This window comes from Equus przewalskii, chromosome 26, assembly GCF_037783145.1.
Source record: "Equus przewalskii isolate Varuska chromosome 26, EquPr2, whole genome shotgun sequence".
NCBI classification, from domain to species: Eukaryota; Metazoa; Chordata; class Mammalia; order Perissodactyla; family Equidae; genus Equus; species Equus przewalskii.
In genome coordinates, this window is record NC_091856.1 from 16,914,974 (window position 1) to 16,935,172 (window position 20,199).

Here is a 20,199-nt window from a genome sequence, read left to right on the forward strand (position 1 = left end):
GTGGTTGGACCTAAATTTTACATTGCCGCCAACACACTATGCTAGAGAAAGATGTTCCACATCCTTGGTACAATAAGCTTTTTAAATTTTAGCTATTCTAATGGGCATGCAGTAAGATCTTAGTGATTTTCATTTCCATTTCTCTGATAACCAGAGATGCTGAGCATCTTTTCATGTGTTTATCGCCATTCATACACCATCTTTTGCCCATTTTCAAAACTGGCTTCTTTGTTTTCTTATTATGGAACTATACGAGTTATTTATATAACCTGATATAATTAATTTGTCTGATACATGTGTTGCAAATATTTTTCTTCAAGTCTGTAGCTTGCCTTTTGGTTTTCTTTTCCTCTTCTTCTTCTTCTCCCCAAAGCCCCTCAGTACATGCTTGTATATTCTAGTTGTGGGTCCTTCCAGTTCTGCTATGTGGGATGCAGCCTCAGCATGCCTTGATGAGAGGTGCTAGGTCTGCGCCCAGGATGCAAACAGGCGAAACCCTGGGCAGCTGAAGCAGAGTGCAGGAACTTAACCACTCGGCCACTGGGCCAGTACCCTTGGTTTTCTTGCATAAATTTCCCTTTATGGTTTGTGCTTTTTTGTGTTCTATCTAAGAAACCTTTGCATGTCCTCAGAGGTTACAAAGATTTTCTATGCTTTCTTCTACAAGTCTTATAGATTTAAATTTTACATATAGGTCTAAGATTCTTTTCAAGTCAATCTGTCAGTACGGTGTGAGATAAGGATCAATGTTTTTTTTTTCCAATATAGATAGCCACCTGTACAAAAACTATGTGTTGAAAGATTTTTCTTTCCCTTTTGAATTTTTTTTAAAAGATTTTATTTTTCCTTTTTCTCCACAAAGCCCCCCAGTATGTAGTTATATATATATTTTAGTTGTGAGTCCTTCTAGTTGTGGTATGTGGGATGCTGCCTCAGCATGGCCTGATGAGTGGTGCCATGTCCACACCCAGGATTCGAACCAGTGAAACCCCAGGCGGTCAAAGCTTATCGCACGAACCTAACCACTCGGCCACGGGGTTGACCCCTCCCTTTTGAATTTTACATTGGCAATTTTGTGGAAAACCAACTGACTACATAGGTATGGGTCTATTTCTAGACTCTCTATCCTGCTTCACTAATCAATATATCTATCCTTTCAACACTACAAACTGGCTTGATTATTTTCTTTTCCCATTTCTATACAAATTTTACAAGTTCAGTGCATCTTACTAAAGTAAGAAAAAGAAATTATTAAGAGTTTATCAAGATTGCTGAATATGAAATGAAGAAACAACAATGCATTTCTATATTAGCAACAGTTAGAAAACAAAGTAACAATGATAGCTAAAACTTACACTGTACCTTTCCCAGGAACCATTCTAAATCTTCATGTACATTAGCATATTTACGGTTCATCATAAGCCTACCAGTTAGGTACTATTTTTATGCTCATTTCACATGTGAAGAAACAAAAGAGCAGAGCAGTTCAGCAATTTGCCCAAGGTTTCACAGATCATAAATAAGAGGTCTAAAATGAGAATCTAAAAAGTATGGTTCTTAGGAATAAATCTAACAAAACATGAAAATCTTTACAGAGAAAAGTCACCAAACTTTACTGAAAGATGTTAAGGAACATTCGAATGAATGGAGAGATGTACAGTGTTCAAAGACTGGAAGATTCTACTGTAAGAGGTCAATTATCTTCTAAGTGACTTATAAAGTCAACGTAATCCAATCAAAACCCCAGTAGCTTTATTTTTTTTTGAGGACTTGACAAGCTGACTCTAAAATTCATGTGTAAATGGTCAGGAATTGTCAAGATGCTCTTGAAGAATAAGGTAAAAAGACTTCCTCTATCAGATAGTGAGACTTGTAGTAATGACGAAAGGAAAGACAAATAAATAGACCAATGAACAACGCCCAGAAAACTATTTAAGAAAACTATTAAGCAAATATTAAGCTGAATGGTATATGTTAGCAATTCTGAAAATACTTTTGGTATATTATATAATTGAGCAAATAAGTAAATATATTGAGGCTAATGAAAACTAGATTTCTCATTCCTGAAGAAGGGCGTTACAACATAAAAGGGTGCTGGATTAGAATTGGAGGTATCAGTTAAAACTTGTGGGTTTTTTTAAACAAATACACAGAGAAATATATTTATGAAGTACATACATATATTTATCTTAGTCATGTCCATTTAAAGTGCTTAGAAACAATGATTCTCTATTAGCAATGAGCACATCTAACGCCTAGACATTGATTTCCAAACGTCATTTCCCACTAAAAGGAACCAGGATTCATTGGAGAAATGGCTGATTGCAGTGTTAAGGCAGGGAAGGTAAAAATCTGAAATATCTTCTGCCAGAAAGAAGGGAGCGCTCAAACAATGATGGAGACATGGCAAAAGGCCACATAGGCCAAAGTGAAAGAGCTCCTACTGGCCAAATTTGGGATAGTTTGAACATAAAATGAAAAATGATAGTACAAAATTATAACCCATAGAATAAGAATCTACACGTGCATACTGACACGAAAATAGAAATAAATATAACGAGTAGCAATTAAGCCATAGAGATGTAATGCACAGTATAATATAGACAGTAATACTCTACTACAATTATGTGATAAATATCAATCAGCAAGTATATTACACTATATTAATGTATAAAGGTAACACATTGTACACCTTAAATTCACACAATGTTATATGCCAAATTTATGCAAAATAAATGAAGGAAGGAAGTGGTGGTAAGAAAGAAGTCCTTCATAATAAAATCCCAGCTAATAAATGTAGAAAGCATGATGGTATTAGCAAATCACCAATATGGCAACCATCAGTTAACAATTTCGGCGATGGATGCTAAAACTAAAGGATGAAAAGTGATAAGGAACAGTATATTTATATAGTCTCAACGTTGTTTCCCTACAAATAATTACAAAAGAAAACCGTAACTTTCCTGGAAAGAAACTTGGTACAAGCCACTTTAATAACTGATCAAAGTTAATACCACCAGGAACAGGATAAACTGGCATCATGGGCCTCCTGATGTAATGAACTAAGACAGACACATAATTTCAGGAAAAAAATTAGACACTCATACTGAGAGACATTCTATAAAATATCCAACCTGAACTCTTAAAAAATGCAAAGGTCATGAAACACAAAGAATGAGGAAATGTTCCAAATTAAAGGATTCTAAAGAGACATGACAGGGGCCAGCCCTGTGGCCGAGTGGTTTAGTTCACATGGCCCACTTCAGCAGCCCGGGGTTCACTGGTTTGGATCCTGGGCATGGACCTAGTACCACTCATCAAGCCATGCTGTGGTGGCATCCCACATAGGGGAACTAGAAGAACCTACAACTGGGATATACAACTATGTGCTGGGGCTTTGGGGAGGGGAAAAATGGGAGACATGACAAATAAATTAGCCTGATACTGGTTTGGATCTTTACCAGAAAAAATTCTCGTATAGAGAATATGATTTTGCAACTGGCAAAATCTTAAAAAGGTCTATGGATTAGATAATAGTATTGTATAAATGTTAATTTCCTGATTTTGATAACTGAACTGTATTTACAAAAGAATGTCCTTGTTCTTAGAAAATATATGATGAGTATTTAGAAGTAAAGGGGCATCATACCTGCAACTTACTCTTCAATGATTCAGGGGGAAAAAAAACTACCTACCAAACCCCCCTCCAACACACACACACACAAAATCAGGAGATGATAAAGCAAAGGGGACATGATATTAACAACTGGGGAATATGAATGAAGGATACAAAGAAATTCTTTGTACTACTCTTGTAACTTAAATTGTTTCAACAAAAATTTATTAAAATACTATGAACTTTAGAATGTAAGTATATATCTTTATAATGTCAGGGTAATAAGATTTCTTATAACAAAACACAAAATATAAAGGAAATGACAAAGAAATTTGACTACATAAAAATAGCACAAAGAGAATGAACCAATAAGCCAAAAACGGGAGAAACTATTTGCAACACACATAACCAAGAAAGGACTAGTGTCTGGGATATATAAAGAATTCCTACAAATAAACAAGAAGAAACAAGAAACCAAACACAAAAATAGGGAAAAGAGTGGAAGAGAAAATTCATAAGGGAGAATGACCAATACACAAATAAGTTCAACTCATCAGTACGTCAGGAAAATTTCATAGCAGCATTGTTCAAATAGCCACAAACTAAAATAACCCAAATGTCTATCAACAGGAGAATGCATAGACAAACTGTGGTGTATTATACAAGAATCTGGATCTCACAGTACTGAGAATAAGCGACAGCTACATGTATGGATGGGGATGAATCACAAGTCACACACAAAATAAACAGCACGATTCCATTTACATAAAGTTCTAAATATAAGAGGAAAAGATTTTAAATTAGCACTTAGGGCTGCATAATGAGTGGTTAAAAAAAACAAGCAAGACGCAGAAAAATAAAAGAACGATTATGATCAAATTTGAGACTATAGTTATCTTGGGGCTGGGAGAGTAGGAACACAATCAATGAGAGGGTTACAAAGAGTGTTTCTTCAGTATGTGTATATATTTTATTTCTCAACCTGGGTGGTAATCACAAGGGTATTAAAAAATGTATTTACATATTCTATAAACTTTTCTGTAAGTATAATATATATCACTAAAATCGGGGACTGAGTGTTTACAACTTATCCCTAAGAACTTTAAAAGGCAACTTGTACAGCCAGAAAGGTAAGAAAAAAGGCAGGAAACTGCGGTGTTTCAGAAGCCAAGAGAAAAAAGGAGGGAATAGTGAACTCTGTCAAATACTAGTGAGAGGCAGAGTAAACTTTCACAGCATATATAAAAAAGTATTACTCTTTGTTTGATGAATCACTTATCTTAGGATGTAGACATTACTTTGCAATGACTAAGGATTTATTAATACACTGAAAAAGGATGTTAATATTCTATTTCGTATTCAGAAACCAAAATTCTTAATCATATTTTTAAAATGTCCTCCTCCCACAATGCAGAAGATTAATTATACCAGTAGTCTATATTCAATTACTGGAATAAGTGCAGTTCTGCATTTGATAGCCAAGTTTTAGCAAACTTGAGAGCCTTAATTTCCATCACTGTTATTGAAATGGTAATTACAAAGACTTTTGGGTCTGCCAAATTGGACATATAAGTAGAGGCTGGCAACAAATATAAAACACAAAAATTTGGTCAGACCAAAACAGAAACTTAAACAATTTTAGGAACATGAACTGAACAATTCACTTGACTTTTTCAGTTAGAGACAACAAAAAGCTTTTATCTTAAAGTTACAAACTGTTTCCTAAGAAATTTTGGACAACCATTTGGCCAAAAATTCTTTGTTCTCAATGAAAATGGACTAAATACCACTTAGGGTCTCAATTAGCAATATTTTATGCTGTCATTTGGGAAAGGAAAACAATCACAAAGGGAAATAAAACTTCAATACTTTAAATAATAAACCACACTTTTGAGAACTGCAGAACCACAAAGTACACATGTTAACCTAATGATACACCAACTGGGTCCTCCACTGCTTCTTCCTTTACAGAAAGGTTCATTTTTAAAGTATAAATATATTGAGAACTAATTTTAAATAAAAAAAGAAGCTCTTCAATGTGACGTTTACAGAGACAATTCAGAAGGCTGTATTTTTATTAATGCAAAAATGCAACTTCACACAAGCTTATGGTAAAGATGGAAGCTGTGATATTTAAAAAAACAAAGCAAAATAAAATATATCTTCTTCTTTGAATAAAGGAAGAACATACCACTAATTTAGGCCCTTGTTTTAAAATATCACTACTTAAAAAGGGAAAATTATTTCTCCCAAGAGCACTTACACCAATATTCTGCTGACTATAAACCAACATATTTAAACAAATGTTAATACATAACACTATTAACTTGAAGCAAATGGCTGTACAGCTTATAAAGAACGAGTAATATTAATATTAGAAAATAAATTTGCAACTCAATTTCAGAAATTCACTTGTTTTGCCAACTAATAGAATCTACTAACATTGAGATTTAATTAATGAACACATTTTGTTCCATGACTCTTGCTTTCCTTTAGAAATCCTGACAGAATCCAAGAAAAAGGCTAACTGACATATATGGATTAATAATTGAAACTTGCAACTTCAGAAAACTTGCTTCGTGACTCAAAACAGAACTACTCACCAAAAGCAGCAGCCATAGGGGGCTCAAGGGATGGCTGGCCATCACCAGTAGGAAGGTCTAAGCGGGTGAAGTCTCTGCTTTTGTCATTATTATATTTCACATTAAGGCTGGTGAGCTTGGAGAAGTCAATACGCAGAGTGCAGCATGCATTATAGATATTCTGGCCATCCAGAGCCTAAAGCATGTAAGAAAGGAACTCATGTTTTGCAAGACAACAACAATGATAAATCAAGTAGCCTCTACTTTGACACAGAGTAGCAATCAGGTGTAAAGCAGAGAGCACTGGACTAAAAGCCAAAGATCTGTTTATCTTCCACCTCTGTCACTAACTGTGTGAGCCTACGAGAGAAAAAGAGAATCTCTAACTCAGTTTTTTCACCTGTAAAATAAGGATAATCTCTATCTTGTTAGTAGTAAAATCAAATGAAAGAGGAGAAATGCAAAAGCTTGGAAGACTATTATACATTACTGTACACTGTACTAGCTGTTATTATGGTTATTTTGTCCATAGCAAATATTTAAAGATATTTTAATTTTACATTTCATCTTAATTCTTTTTAGTCTGGTTTATATAGGTTAAGATAAAGCCTTTATAAACAGTATTTGTCAGAACCACAATAGATGAAATATTATAGGCCACTTATTTTTTCTCTTGTAAATTTATTTTGAATATTGAATATCTGAATAATAGGCCAAGGAAAATTTGGAGTCAGTTCTGATACAAGACTAAAGATCAATAACCCCTCCCTTCACAATAATACCAATTTACCAAAGGGATATTTGTAGCCACTTACGGCTTCAACGAATGCTCAAATTTATAAAAAGAGATACCAGAAGCTAAAACATATAAAAAACAACCAAAAAATACACAAAAACCCCTGACTTATAGTAATAGTTATTGACAAGTATGCCATCATAAAGGTACAAAATCATACACACAAGTAGAAGGTACAATAAATATAAAGGCTATCTTCCTAATCAAGAGCCAGACACTGTATGGCACACAAAAGTAATATAAACCTTAGTCCCTATCTTTGAAAAGAAATTAGAAATAAATCAGATACCGATACAAGACAGAATTAGGGTTAGGGAGAGATCTCAGCAGGAGATGGGTCAAATATAACCAAATTGAAGGTGAAGTTCTATAATCCTGTCAAAAGTCAAGCAACTCATGTACTAAAAAAAAAAAAAAAAGACACTGAATTGCCAGCAGCTTATTTCCTAAGATTTAGTGTCTTCACCAATTCAGAGCTCAACAAGATTCAACACCGAATATGGGTGCAAAAATAGTGAAATCAATTAATCTTTAGCTGATTTAATAGAAGTAAATGAAGGCACAAGGGCAAGATAATGCTATTTTATTAGTCAGATTATGTCAGGAGTACTGTGCTCAACTCTAGACTTTAAACATGACAAACAGAAATGAGTCCCAGAGATCTGAGAAATGATAGGTGATTTGAAACCATTTCATATGGAGAAAGAAGTAATTTTTAGCTCACTATAATTACCATTTTGGCATAATGCGCATTCAATGGGTCAGCATACTGAAGCAAGGCTTGAAACTGATTATTCTTTGTAAAGGTGATAATCTTCAAGACTGTGCCAAATTTAGAAAATATCTGGAAAAAAGTTCACATTAGGTCAAATCTAAGAAAAAAAATCAAGTTAGTGTTCCTTTGTAAATACAATTTGATTCATGAACCCCATTTTTAAATGAAAATAATTTCCTCTATTAAAACTATTGGTACCAAAATGACATAAATCAAGCCTAACATGTTAATGTTTCAACATCCATGCGTGACTTAAAACTGAGCCTGACACACAATAAACACTCATATTTAACCTAGTTTACAGCATGTCATAAACAGCAAAACGCTAACAGGAGGCTACAGCAAGAATTAATGCTGTAAGATAATGGTCTTACAAAGCATACAGATGGAAGTACAACAGTCACATGGATCAACCACTTCCCCCTGAGAATCAGCATTTACTTTTTAAGCATTTTTTTTTAAAGATTGGCACCTGAGCTACCATCTGTCACCAGTCTTCTATTTCTTCTTCTTCTTCTTCTCCCCAAAGCCCCCCAGCACATAGTTACATATTCTAGTTGTGGGTCCTTCTAGTCCTACTATGTGGGACGCGGCCTCAGCATGGCTTCATGAGTGGTGCCATGACTGTGCCCAGGATCCAAACCGGGAAAACCCTGGGCCACTGAAGTGGGGTGCCTGAACTTAACCACTCGACGATGGGGCTGGCCTTCCTACTTTTTTGAGATTTTATAGACAGAGAAACCACAAAATTAGAGGCTGCTGTAGTAATTCATCAAATACGCACAGAGCACGGTTCTAGGCACTGGGAAATCAGCAGTGAACAAAACAGAGATTGGCCTAAGTCTCTGCTCTTATGAAGATGATAAACAAGCAAATAAATAACAAATGTTTGGTCATAAAAAAGTGCTATAAATAAAAAAGGAAAAGGATGAGAGTGAACTGGAATGCAAGTTGGGAAGGTACAAGAGTGGTGAGGAAAGGCCTCTCTGGGGGCCAGTCCTGTGGCTGAGTGGTTAAGTTCGTGCGCTCCGCTTTGGCGGCCCAGGGTTTTGCCGGTTCGGATCTTGGGCTCAGACATGGCACCACTCATCAGGCCACACTGAGGTGGCACATGTCACAACTAGAAGGACTCATAAATAAAACATACAACCATGTACTGGGGGGATTTGGGGAGGAAAAGCAGGGGAAAAAAAAAAAAAGATTGGCAACAGTCGTTAGCTCAGGTGCCAATCTTAAAAAAAAAAAAAAGAAAGGCCTCTCTGGAGTGTCTTTGGAGAAGAGGAATTAACAGAGGGCGGGGAAGGTTTCCTGACAGATCCCTGTCTACCAGCGCTCTTACAACACTCGTTCTACTTTACCACCACAAAGGTTCATGGCCACGCTTACTACAATGCATTTTGTTTTCCTCCAACATCCCATTTTAATTTTGGATCTTAATAAGCCAGAAACTTGACCTTCTTCTGCTCCTAAGAATAAAAGATTTAAGTACTCCCTATGCTGGTAAAAAGTGGCTGTTATCAGGGCTGGCCCACGGCCAAGTGGTTAAGTTTGCGCGCTCCACTTTGGCAGCCTGGGGTTTGCCTCTTTGGATCCTGGGCAGGGACCTACACACCGCTAATCAAGCTGTGCCATGGTGGCATCCCACATAGAAGAACTAGAATGACTTACAACTAGGATGTGCAACTATGTACTGGGGCGTTGGGTAGAAAAAATGAAGAAAAAGAAAAAAGAGGAAGACTGGCTCAGGGCCAATCTTCCTCAGTAAAAAACCATAAAAAAAAAAAAAAGGCTGTTATCAAATACTATGTATGAGTGTCCTTAATAGGCAAATGGTCCTGCTTTCTAATTATCAAAAAAGAATGATCAAAACATACAGATGGCCAACAGATACATGAAAAGATGCTCAACATCAGTAACCAACAGGGAAATGCAAATCACAACCACAATGAGATACCACCTCACACCTGTCAGAGTGGCTATTACCAAAAAGACAAAAAATAAGTGTTGGCGAGGATGTGGAGAAAAGTGAAACCTTGTACACTGTTGCTGGGAACGTAAATTGGTGCAGCCATTATGGAAAACAGTACGGAGGTTTCTCAAAAAATTAAAAAATAGACTACTATATGATCCAGCAATTCCACTTCCAGGTATTTATCTGAAGAAAACTAAAGCATTAACTGGAAGAGATACGTGCACCCTTACGTTCATGGCAGCATTATTTACAATAGCCAAGATATAGAAGCAATCTAAGTGTCTATCAATAGATGACTGGATAAAAAAGAGGTGGTGTACACACACACACACACACACACACACACACACACACACACACGAGAATACCACTCACCATAAAAAACAATGAAACCTTGCCATTTGGGACAACATGGATGGACCGAGAGGGGATTATGCTAAATGAAATAAGTAAGAGAAAGGCAAAAACTGTATGACTTCACTTCGGTGTGAAATCTAAAAAACAAAACAAACAAAGATAAAACAGAAACAAACTCATAGATACAAAAAACAAACTGGTGATCAGCAGAGGGGAGGGAGATGGGAAGATGGGCAAAACAGGTAAAGGGGATTAAGAGGTACAAATTTCCAGTTATAAAAAAAAGTAAGTCATGGGGATGTAATGTACATCCCTTTATCTACAAACACTCCCTAGGTGAGGCCATCCAATCCAATGGCATTAATTACCACCCATATGCTGATGATCACCAAACCTTCAGCCCTGAATTCCTTATGCCCAATCCAGATTTCCCAATTGTCTATTCAACATCTCCCACCTGAATGTCTAATAGATATCTCAAACTTAACATGTCCAAAACACACTCTTGATTCCTGCTATACCTCCCATCCCTGCCCCAAATCTTTTTCTCTCCCTAGTCTTTACTAACTTAGAATAAGAACTCTATTTTACCAGAGGCTCGCATCCAAAATCTGAAAGGCATTCTTGATTACTCTTTCTCTTCATAACCCACATCTATTCAACCCATCAGCAAATCCTTTCAAATACATGCATAATCACCACTTCCCGTGCCCATGTTCTCACCTGGGTCACCACCATCTCTCATTTAGACTATGACAAGAACCTCCACTTATGCCTACTTAACAAGTTAATGTTTATTCTTAACAAGAGTGATTATGTTAAAACATAAATCTCTCATCTCACTCTTCTACTCAAAATCCTCCAACGGCTTCCCATCTTACTCAGTGTAAAGATTATAAAGGTTCTGCATCAGCTGGCTCCTAACCCCTTCCCTGACCCTAGCATTTATGGCTTCCCTACTTTTCACACTCCAATGACATAGCTTATCTCTGACACTTGAACACATTAAGTATGCTTCCATTTCAGGGACTTTGCACTTGCTGTTCTTTCTGAATGGGTCACGATTCTACCACATATACAGGTAACTTACAACCTCATATCCTTCAAGTTTCTATTCAAATGTCATCATATTGGAAACACCTCCCCTAACTTGCCTCATCTGAAATAGCACCACTTCTCAGTCACCCTCAATCCGCCTTCCATGAGCTCAAGGAAAAATACTAGCTTCTACAGACGTTAGAAACCAGTTTAGCTAATGCCAACTCTTCAGCAAAGAATATAAAATAATCCGCTAATTAATTATAACAGGTGTAACCTACTCCACACTTCCAGAAATTATATCTTACTCACAAAACTACAAGGGCAAGAATCAATTTCTTACAATGCAATTTACTAGCATTTGATAATTACAGTTAACATTTCTTGAATGCTTAATATGTCCCAGGCACTGCTCTAAGTGCTTTAAATGCATTAATTTGTGTAATCCTCACAATGAAAGTACAAAACAGACACCATCTTCATCCCCGTTATACAAATAAGACAAAGATGGAGAAGGGGTAAGTTACTTGCCCAAAGCTATAGAGGCATTAAGTGGTAAAGGCAGGATTCAAACCCGCTCAAACCCTGTATCCTTAATCATTATGCTATACTACACTTTAGTTGGCTAATGGGATAGAGTGCCGGGGGGAGAGGGCTTAGTTAATGTAATTAGAGAAAGACTCTCTAAGGAGGGGAATTTGAGCTGAAAACTGAATGATGCAGATTCAGCTAAGTGACTCTCTCAGTGAAGAATGTTCTAGGCCTAAGAAACAGAAAACAAAAATGGACTAAGACAGGAACGAGCTCGGGGAAGGATGCGGGGTCAAAGTGCCAGAACAGCCAGAGTGCTAAATGAGCAGAAGAGCATTAGGAAATGAGGTTAGAGATGGAGAGAGGTCTGCGTGTGGGGACCTTAAGGGCCTTGGTAAGGAGTCTGGTTTTACTCCAACAGAAATGGGAAGGAGGATTAAACAAGGGAGTGTTATACCCGAAAGGCTGGGAGTCCTATCCCCGTGGGTCACTGTGGAGGACTCTCAGAATTACTGCTCTTCACCTCAAGGACCTTATGATCTTTTGGGGAAAAAACTAGGTTTCTTACTGCTCTCAGGGAGATGATAAATGGAATGACAGGACAGGACCATATGACCCTGGCTAAGCTCACTGCTGACTGAAGGCAGTGAGCCACAGGTGCAAGAACATCTTTTGTAAATCAGTATAAGTCAACAGTAGTACACTGTTACAGTAGCAAAGCCAAACACACACTGCTGACGGATCACAGAGTGTTCAATGTCACTTTGTGGGACAAACAGAAAAGAAGAAAATCCACCAAGAACAAAGCCAATCACTTAAGTAACTGCTGAACCCTTTTAGGGAACAAAAGGTGGCTATGGATACCACTGTTAAAGCCCTCCCTAGCATATGCTTCACAAATGCACATATTCAGAAAATGGTACTCAGGAAACCATCCTAGGGAACACAGTAGGTTTGTTTTTTTAAACATTTTTATTTATTTATTTTTTGAGGAAGATTAGCCCTGAGCTAACATCTGCCGCCAATCCTCCTCTTTTTGCTGAGGAAGACTGGCCCTGAGCTAACATCTGTGCCCATCTTCCTCTACTTGATATGTGGGATGTCTGCCACAGCATGGCTCAACGAGCAGTGCATAGGTGCACACCCAGGATCTGAACCAGTAAACCCTAGGCCACAGAAACGGAACGTGCAAACTTAACTGCTGTGCCACGGGGCCGGCCCCCACAGAAGGCTTTAATAAATTTTATATTTTGAAATTTACAGGCATGGCACAGAAACTGTATTGGGAAATGTATCTGGGCTCTACTGCCAATTGGTACAATGACTATGGCAAATTAACTTTACTTCTAAGGGTCTCATTTTCCTTATGTGTAAAATGTGGTAATAGGGTAAGATGCATTTCAGTTCTTAAATACACATGCACAAACACACTCCTATGACTCTTCACTTAGTAGTAAAAATCCAAAGGTTTGGAAAACAGTTAAATGATTCTGGACTGGCATGGCATCATGCTGTTCAAAGTACATTGATATATAAATATGAAAATAACCATATAATATGTTTTAGTGTTTTAATATTTTAACATATGAGACGACAAGTATAGCGAAATGGAATCAGTAAGTAGTTAAAGGGGACAAAAACTAAATGAAGCTTTTGGGCTGGACGTCAAATGTTTATGTAAACAGTAGCAAATAACTGTATGTTCCATTTTGAGAGTATGTATACATGAAGTATTAGTTAAAAATATAACAAGCATACAAAACAAAACACTGGACTTCACATTAGGAGGCTTGAGTTCTTATCAGTTTTTAAATTAGTTGTTTTCTACACTGATGGTACTTTATCAGGAAGAACTACTACCAGTGCTTTTTACAGGATTCTACGCTTTGTTCACTTTCATGCTTAGGTATAAAAAATATAGAGAGAATTTCTCACACTCCTTTTTAAATCAGGGATTTTAAGTCAGAAAAAAGAGGCTGTCAAAAAATTATCGCTGATACTATTTCTTGCATAAAACAGGATGTTGAAGATTTTTTCATTATTTAAACAAATGTATCAACCAAAATCAACAACCTAAAAAACTACAGATATGAAACATCCAAAGTTACAAAGGTTCCATTTGACTGCTGTCACGAGCGCTCCTCCTTACCTGATGGAGAACTTCCAGAGTGACAGGGTAAAAGAGGTTTTCAATAATGATTCGGAGCACAGGGCTCTGCCCAGGCAGGACTGTGCCTTCATTGGTAGGAGCTCCAGGAAGGGCCAGACTTCCCGACTGGACGGCACTGACAGCCTGCAGCGCAGCTTGGACTCTCTATATAACAATCCAAGATGAGTACTTTTGGTTAAAAAGAAGCATTATATAAGAATCAATATTAGCTGATGTAAAGTAATAAGTAATATAGTTAAATAAAAATACACATATCTACTCTCTTCCGGATGCACATATCCTACATTTATAATCAGCTCAGTCAAAAGATTTGCTTTCTTATCACAATGTTTAAATCAAATAATTTAAGAAAAGTGCTTAAATTTACTTGAAGAAATTAAAAAAACACATGGCAAAAAAGATGGAAAATTTGGATATGGTTTTAATTTCCTAATTTTTTTTCCTAAAGATTGGCATCTGAGCTAACATCTGTTGCCAATCTTCTTTTTTTTTCCTTCTTCTTCTCCTCCTGAAAGTCCCCCAGTACATAGTTGTATATTCTAGTTGTGAGCGCCTCTGGTTGTGCTATGTAGGAGGCCACCTCAGCATGGCCTGATGAGCGGTGCCATGTCTGCGCCCCAGATCTGAACCAGCAAAACCCGGGGCCACCAAAGCAGAATACATGAACTTAACCACTGGGCCAAGCCAGTCCCTATTTCCTAATTTTTAAACAACAATAGGAAAAAAGACAATGTGAAAGTAACATTAAAGACCACTTAAAAACCAATCAAGTCTCTTTTCTTTTTCCCTCCCTGAACAATTGCGTTCTAAAGCCTTTGGGTGGCATATGAGAGGTGTCAATATGGAGAAGAGGAGCTTCGGTGGTTCAGAGTCCAGGTGAGAAGGACATCCTGGCATGGAGCATGAGAGCACGAGGAATGTAAGGAAAGCATCCATGTGGTAGGGCTGTCTGGCTAGCAGAACTGGAGTCCAAACAAGGTAAGGAAGGTATCTACCCACGTGTGGGGGTGGCTCACTGCTGGATATCAGAATCTGAGAAGCATGAGAAGGGTAAGAAAGGCATCCAGAGGAAAGAAGCCTGGCCAGGAGCGTCAGAGCCCAAGGACCGGCAGGAAGGGGTCCACATGGTGTAGGTAGCCAATGTGGTAAAGACAGTCTGAGCAGGGTGAAGAGGTCATCCCTGAGGGCCTGAATGAGGTAAGAAGGTAATTCAACAGAGGGGTAGGTTCGCATGGAACATTAGAGCCCAAACAGCGGAAGGCTGACAAGTTTCTAAATATCATACTCCACTAAAAGCAACCAGGGTGCCCTAAAAAATGTCTAGTTCTAGAGCTGCAGCAAGAAAAGCACAAGATGAGTGTATATCTTTTTTGTTGTTATTGTCGTTGTTTTTACCAGACTTCAAAGAAGTGTTCAAAGAATGACAGGAACATGCCAAAAGGACAAAGAAGACAGGTTGAGGGGGCTCCGCCGGCCAAATATAGGACAATTTGAGAATCAAAATAATGATAACCAATAATAACTCATCAAATAATACAGAAAAAACCTTAAGTCCATACTGATATAAACAGACAGCTGATAAGGAACAGTATACTTGCATTGCCTTAAAGTACCTTCCCCCAAAATACTCTTATTTCCCCCTTTCTAAGTCCTAACTTGACAGTGGAGAAGCCAGGCAAACACCAGCCAAATCAAGTGATTGAGGAGCACATGACCAGTAAAGCAACATACTGAAATTATGTACCACCTGATATGATGCAATGAGGGAAAAAAGGAACGTTACTTCTGTGATGTTCCCGTCAAAGCTACATACACTGAATCTAATAACAAGGAAACATCAGACCAACTCAAATCGAGGGACATCCTAGAAGATTTACTGCCTTTAATTTTCAGAAGTGTCAAGGTCATGAAAGTCAAAGAACTGTTTCAGACTAAAGGAGACTAGGAAGCCGGGACTTTCAAACAGAACATGTGATTCTGAATAATGCTTGTTTTGCTCTAACAAACATTATTGGGACAATTGGCAAAACTTGAATGCGGTCTGAGGACCGGAGGAAGTAATGTATCAATGTTAATTTCCTGATTTTCATCACTGTATTGTGGTTGTGTAGGAGTGTCCTTATTTGTAGAAAATGCACACTAAAAGTACTGAACGATGAAGACAGACCAGATTAACACCTTATTTACAAATGCCTCAAGAAATCAAAAGTTGTTTGTATTGTATCTACAACTCTTTTCTAATTTTGTGACTGTCTCAAAATTTAAAACATTTAAAGGGGCTGGCTCCATGGCTGAGTGGTTAAGTTCGCGCGCTCCGCTGTGGCGGCCCAGGGTTTCACTGGGGACATGGCACTGCTCATCAGGCCACGTTGAGGCGGCGTCCCATATGCCGCAACTGGAAGGACCTGCAACTAAGATATACAACTATGTACCAGGGGGGATTTGGGGAGCTAAAGCAGGAAAAAAAAAAAAAAAGATTGGCCACAGTTGTTAGCTCAGGTGCCAATCTTGAAAAAAAAAAAAGGAGGAAAAACTGAAAGGACAAAAGCATGATTAATGATTATTGAATTTAAACACAAGTTTTCATCAATCTTTTGTTCTATACTTATCATTTCTCAAGAATAGTGATAATCAGTAAAATGTGCCACAAAATGAAAGATACCACCACTTTAACGTAGCTTTCATTTTTACATAGTGATTACTTGCAATTTTAAAGATCACACTACTTTGTATGTTATTTTAAATTAACATTTCTTGCGTTTTGTTTTCATGACTTTAATTTTTAGTTTACTATTATACTATCTCTCTAATGTGAGATACGAACAGTTTTCCAACATTTTGCTATAAGTAACACTGAGTCTCTTTCTGAAAATTGGCAATATTTTACTTTCTGTATGCTTAACAGTTGAACAAATTCCACTTTTATACCTATATACAACTCTTTCTTCACACTTTTTAGCAGCATTTTTATGCCACATACAGATTTTTATGCATCAGGCAATACACACACTGTCCAATCTTCAGTTTCCAAGGCATCATCATCTTTGAGAGAAATATATGAATAATTTCCTGAATATTTTATGTCACTGGTTTTCAAAACTATGCTCTTATGGAAGTCAAGTGTGTGGAACAGTGAGCACCCCAATCCCGCTTCAAATATGGCAATTTATCTATTTTACACTGGGCTCCCCAGCAATATTTTATCTGGGAAAAGGGGTTCTACTGCTTTCAAGTTTGAAAACTAATCCAGACTTTCCATTTTGAGCCTAGAGTTACGTGGGGGGGGTCAATCAATCAAAACAGAGCCAAAACTAACACAGGGGTTGGAATTAGCAGAGGACATTAAGGTAGTTAGCATAACTGCAGTGCATGCACACACACAAAGCTAAGTAGAGACATAGAATATAAAAAACAGTGCTGTCCAACAGAATTTTCTGTGATGATGGAACTGCTCACTATCTACACTGTCTAATATATGGCCACCCTGAAATGTGCCTAGTACAAATGAGGAAATTAATATTTTATTTTTTAATTTATTTAAGTGTAGCTAGTGGCTACCATATTGGACATCACAACTCTAGAATGTCTAGGAAAAGACATCATCATAGTGAGGTTCTAAGTAGAATAAAGGTTTCCTTTTCCTCTTAGATTAGGATGACTCAATCTTATCAAAACTAAGCCTGTATGGGGCCGGACCTGTGCCAAGTGGTCAAGTTCCTACGCTCCACTTCAGCGGCCCAGGGTTTTGCTGGTTTGGATCCTGGGCACGGACATGGCACCGCTCGTCAGGCCACGTTGAGGTAGCGTCCCACATCCCACAACTAGAAGGACGTGGAACTAAGATATACAACCGTGTACAGGGGGGGTTTGGGGAGATAAAGCAACGAAAAAAAAAAATATTGGCAACAGTTGTTAGCCCAGGTGCCAATCTTTGGAAACAAAAACAAAAAGAAATGAGAAATGGCTTCTTAATATAAAGAGATATTTTAGATACACAGAAGACGTATATTCTGTGTATCCAATGCTAAAAATTATAAGGCAGCAGAATTCCTATTGTGGGAGATAATTTTTAAATTTTTCAGCAACAAACTCTGAAATGGTTACATTAACTATTAATAAAGGAGATAGTATGATCAGAAAACCAACAAATATTTTATTGAGGTGAGAGAAGGAAATATATTGCATGTAAAATTTAAACATGCCTAATGTGAAGAAGACACATTTAAAATTGAGATATAAACGAATATACAATAAAATGCAGAGATTCTAAGTTTCATTTTGATATTTTTTTAAGGAAAATACTTCCATGGTCATATCTGCAGATTTATAAACTTCCACCCACAAGGTCAAGGAAAATTGTCTATATAATAATGACTGTTATTAATACAACTATTTTTCAAATGCTATACCCACAAAATATGATCTAAAATTTTTAACTATAACTTTAGTTTAAATCAAGGGACAAAAATAATTGATATTCACCTGACCCTCTGGCACGTAAGTTTATAAATTAGAAAAGAAGTTATGGGCATGTTTTGGGATATCTTACTATCCAGAGAAGAAAAGAGAATCAACAGTAATTTATCAGCTTCCCGGGGCTCTCAGAATAAAAAGACATCTGGGACATTTTATATATGCAAACAGGTACCTTCAATTTCGACTTCAGCTTTGGTGTAGGACTTTGAATAAAAGAAAAACTATTATATTTTATCAACCATCAATGCATAAAAATTGCACAAAAGTAACAAAATGGAAAGGGTACAGGGAAGAAATCAAGCTATCTAAGAATAAACTGGGTCATTTGGGCTGACTTTGGTTGCCAAGTAACTGGGATTTCTCACTGTTTCCCTTTAGAATAATGTAATCTTTAAGAGTTTTATTAAATTGTTTATTTCTTCTTCAAGACTTATACTAACATATTTAGGAATCAAACTAATGAGAAAAATGCAGGACTTGAAAGAAAGTTAAAAACACTACTGAAAGACAGAAAACAAAATACAACTTCCTCTTCAAAAGGATCAGCGAGTGATATAAATATATTAATTATCTTCAAATACATCTATAAAATCAACCCAATTCCAATTGTGTTGGGGGAGGTTATCAGAAGAGATTCTAGTATATCTGGAGAAATAAACTAAATATATCAATCAAGCAATTTCGGGAAAGAGAGTAAAGAGGGTCTTAATATATTACCTTCCAATATATTAAGCCATAGGGACAATGAAATAGAAATGGAACAGAATGGAACCCAAAAGGTAGTCCAGATTAGACACAGAGTGCTAACCATGTGTATATATGTGTGTTGTAAGCAGGCACAGCATGTGCATAGAAAACTAGAATACGACAAAGGACAAGTTTCACATGAGTAGATAATAAATGGGTTATTCAAGGGGCCGGCCCCGTGGCCGAGTGGTTAAGTTCTCGCACTGTGCTTCGGTGGCCCAGGGTTTCGCTGGTACGGATCCTGGGCGTGGACATGGCACCGCTCGTCAGGCCATGTTGAGGCAGCATCCCACATGCTACAACTAGAAGGACCCACAACTAAAATATACAACTATGTACTAGGGAGATTTCGGGAGAAAAAGCAAAAAAAAAAAAAAGAAGAAGAAGAAGAAGATGGGCAATAGTTGTTAGCTCAGGTGCCAATCTTTAAATAAATAAAATAAATAAATAAGTGGGTTATTCAAAAGATGACACAGGAGAAACTGATCACTAGGAATAAACATAAGACCAAAGCTCTACCCTCACTCCCCATTCTCAAAATATTCTTAATAAAACAAAGACCTAAACATTAAAATAAAAACAACTGAAACATAAAAAAAGGAAAGAAAACACAGGTAAAACATTTTTTTAAAATCTTACCATACTAGGTCTTTATGAGCATGGTACCAAAGTCAGAAAGCATAATACGATCTTAAGAGATTGGACTACTGTATAAAAATATCTTAAAAACTGCAGCAGCAGACAAAACTCAGAGAGAGAGAAAGTAGAATGGTGATTGCCAGGGGCTAGAGGGGAGAAGGAAATGGAGAGTTACTGTTTAAGGGGTAGAGGAGTTTCAGTTCGGGAAGATAAACTTCCGGAGATAGGTGGGGGTGACAGGTTGCACGTGTGAATGTACGTAACGCCACTGAACTATACAATTAAAAGTGGATAATGGGGGCCGGCCCCGTGGTCGAGTGGTTGAGTTCGCATGCACCGCTTCGGCGGCCCAGGATTTCGCCAGTTCAGATCCTGGGTGCAGACATGGCACCGCTGATCAGGCCATGCTTCGGCGGCTTCCCACATGCCACAACTAGAAGGACCCACAAATAAAAATACACAACTATGTACCGGGGAGCTTTGGGGAGAAAAAGGAAAAA

At 37.4% G+C, this 20,199-nt stretch overlaps 1 protein-coding gene across 11 annotated transcripts in view; it reads right to left on the bottom strand.

Annotated features, from left to right (window-relative positions):
- PTBP3 (polypyrimidine tract binding protein 3) overlaps positions 1 to 20,199 on the bottom strand; it is a 101,638-nt gene that overhangs the window by 20,306 nt on the left and 61,133 nt on the right. For all 11 annotated transcript variants that reach the window (XM_070595063.1, XM_070595059.1, XM_070595065.1 and 8 more), the window contains 3 exons: positions 13,817 to 13,981; positions 7,728 to 7,838; positions 6,220 to 6,394 (listed from right to left, as the gene is read on the bottom strand). In XM_070595063.1, coding sequence (XP_070451164.1) covers positions 6,220 to 6,394; positions 7,728 to 7,838; positions 13,817 to 13,981 — 451 coding nt within the window. The remainder of the gene's footprint in view (positions 1 to 6,219; positions 6,395 to 7,727; positions 7,839 to 13,816; positions 13,982 to 20,199) is intronic.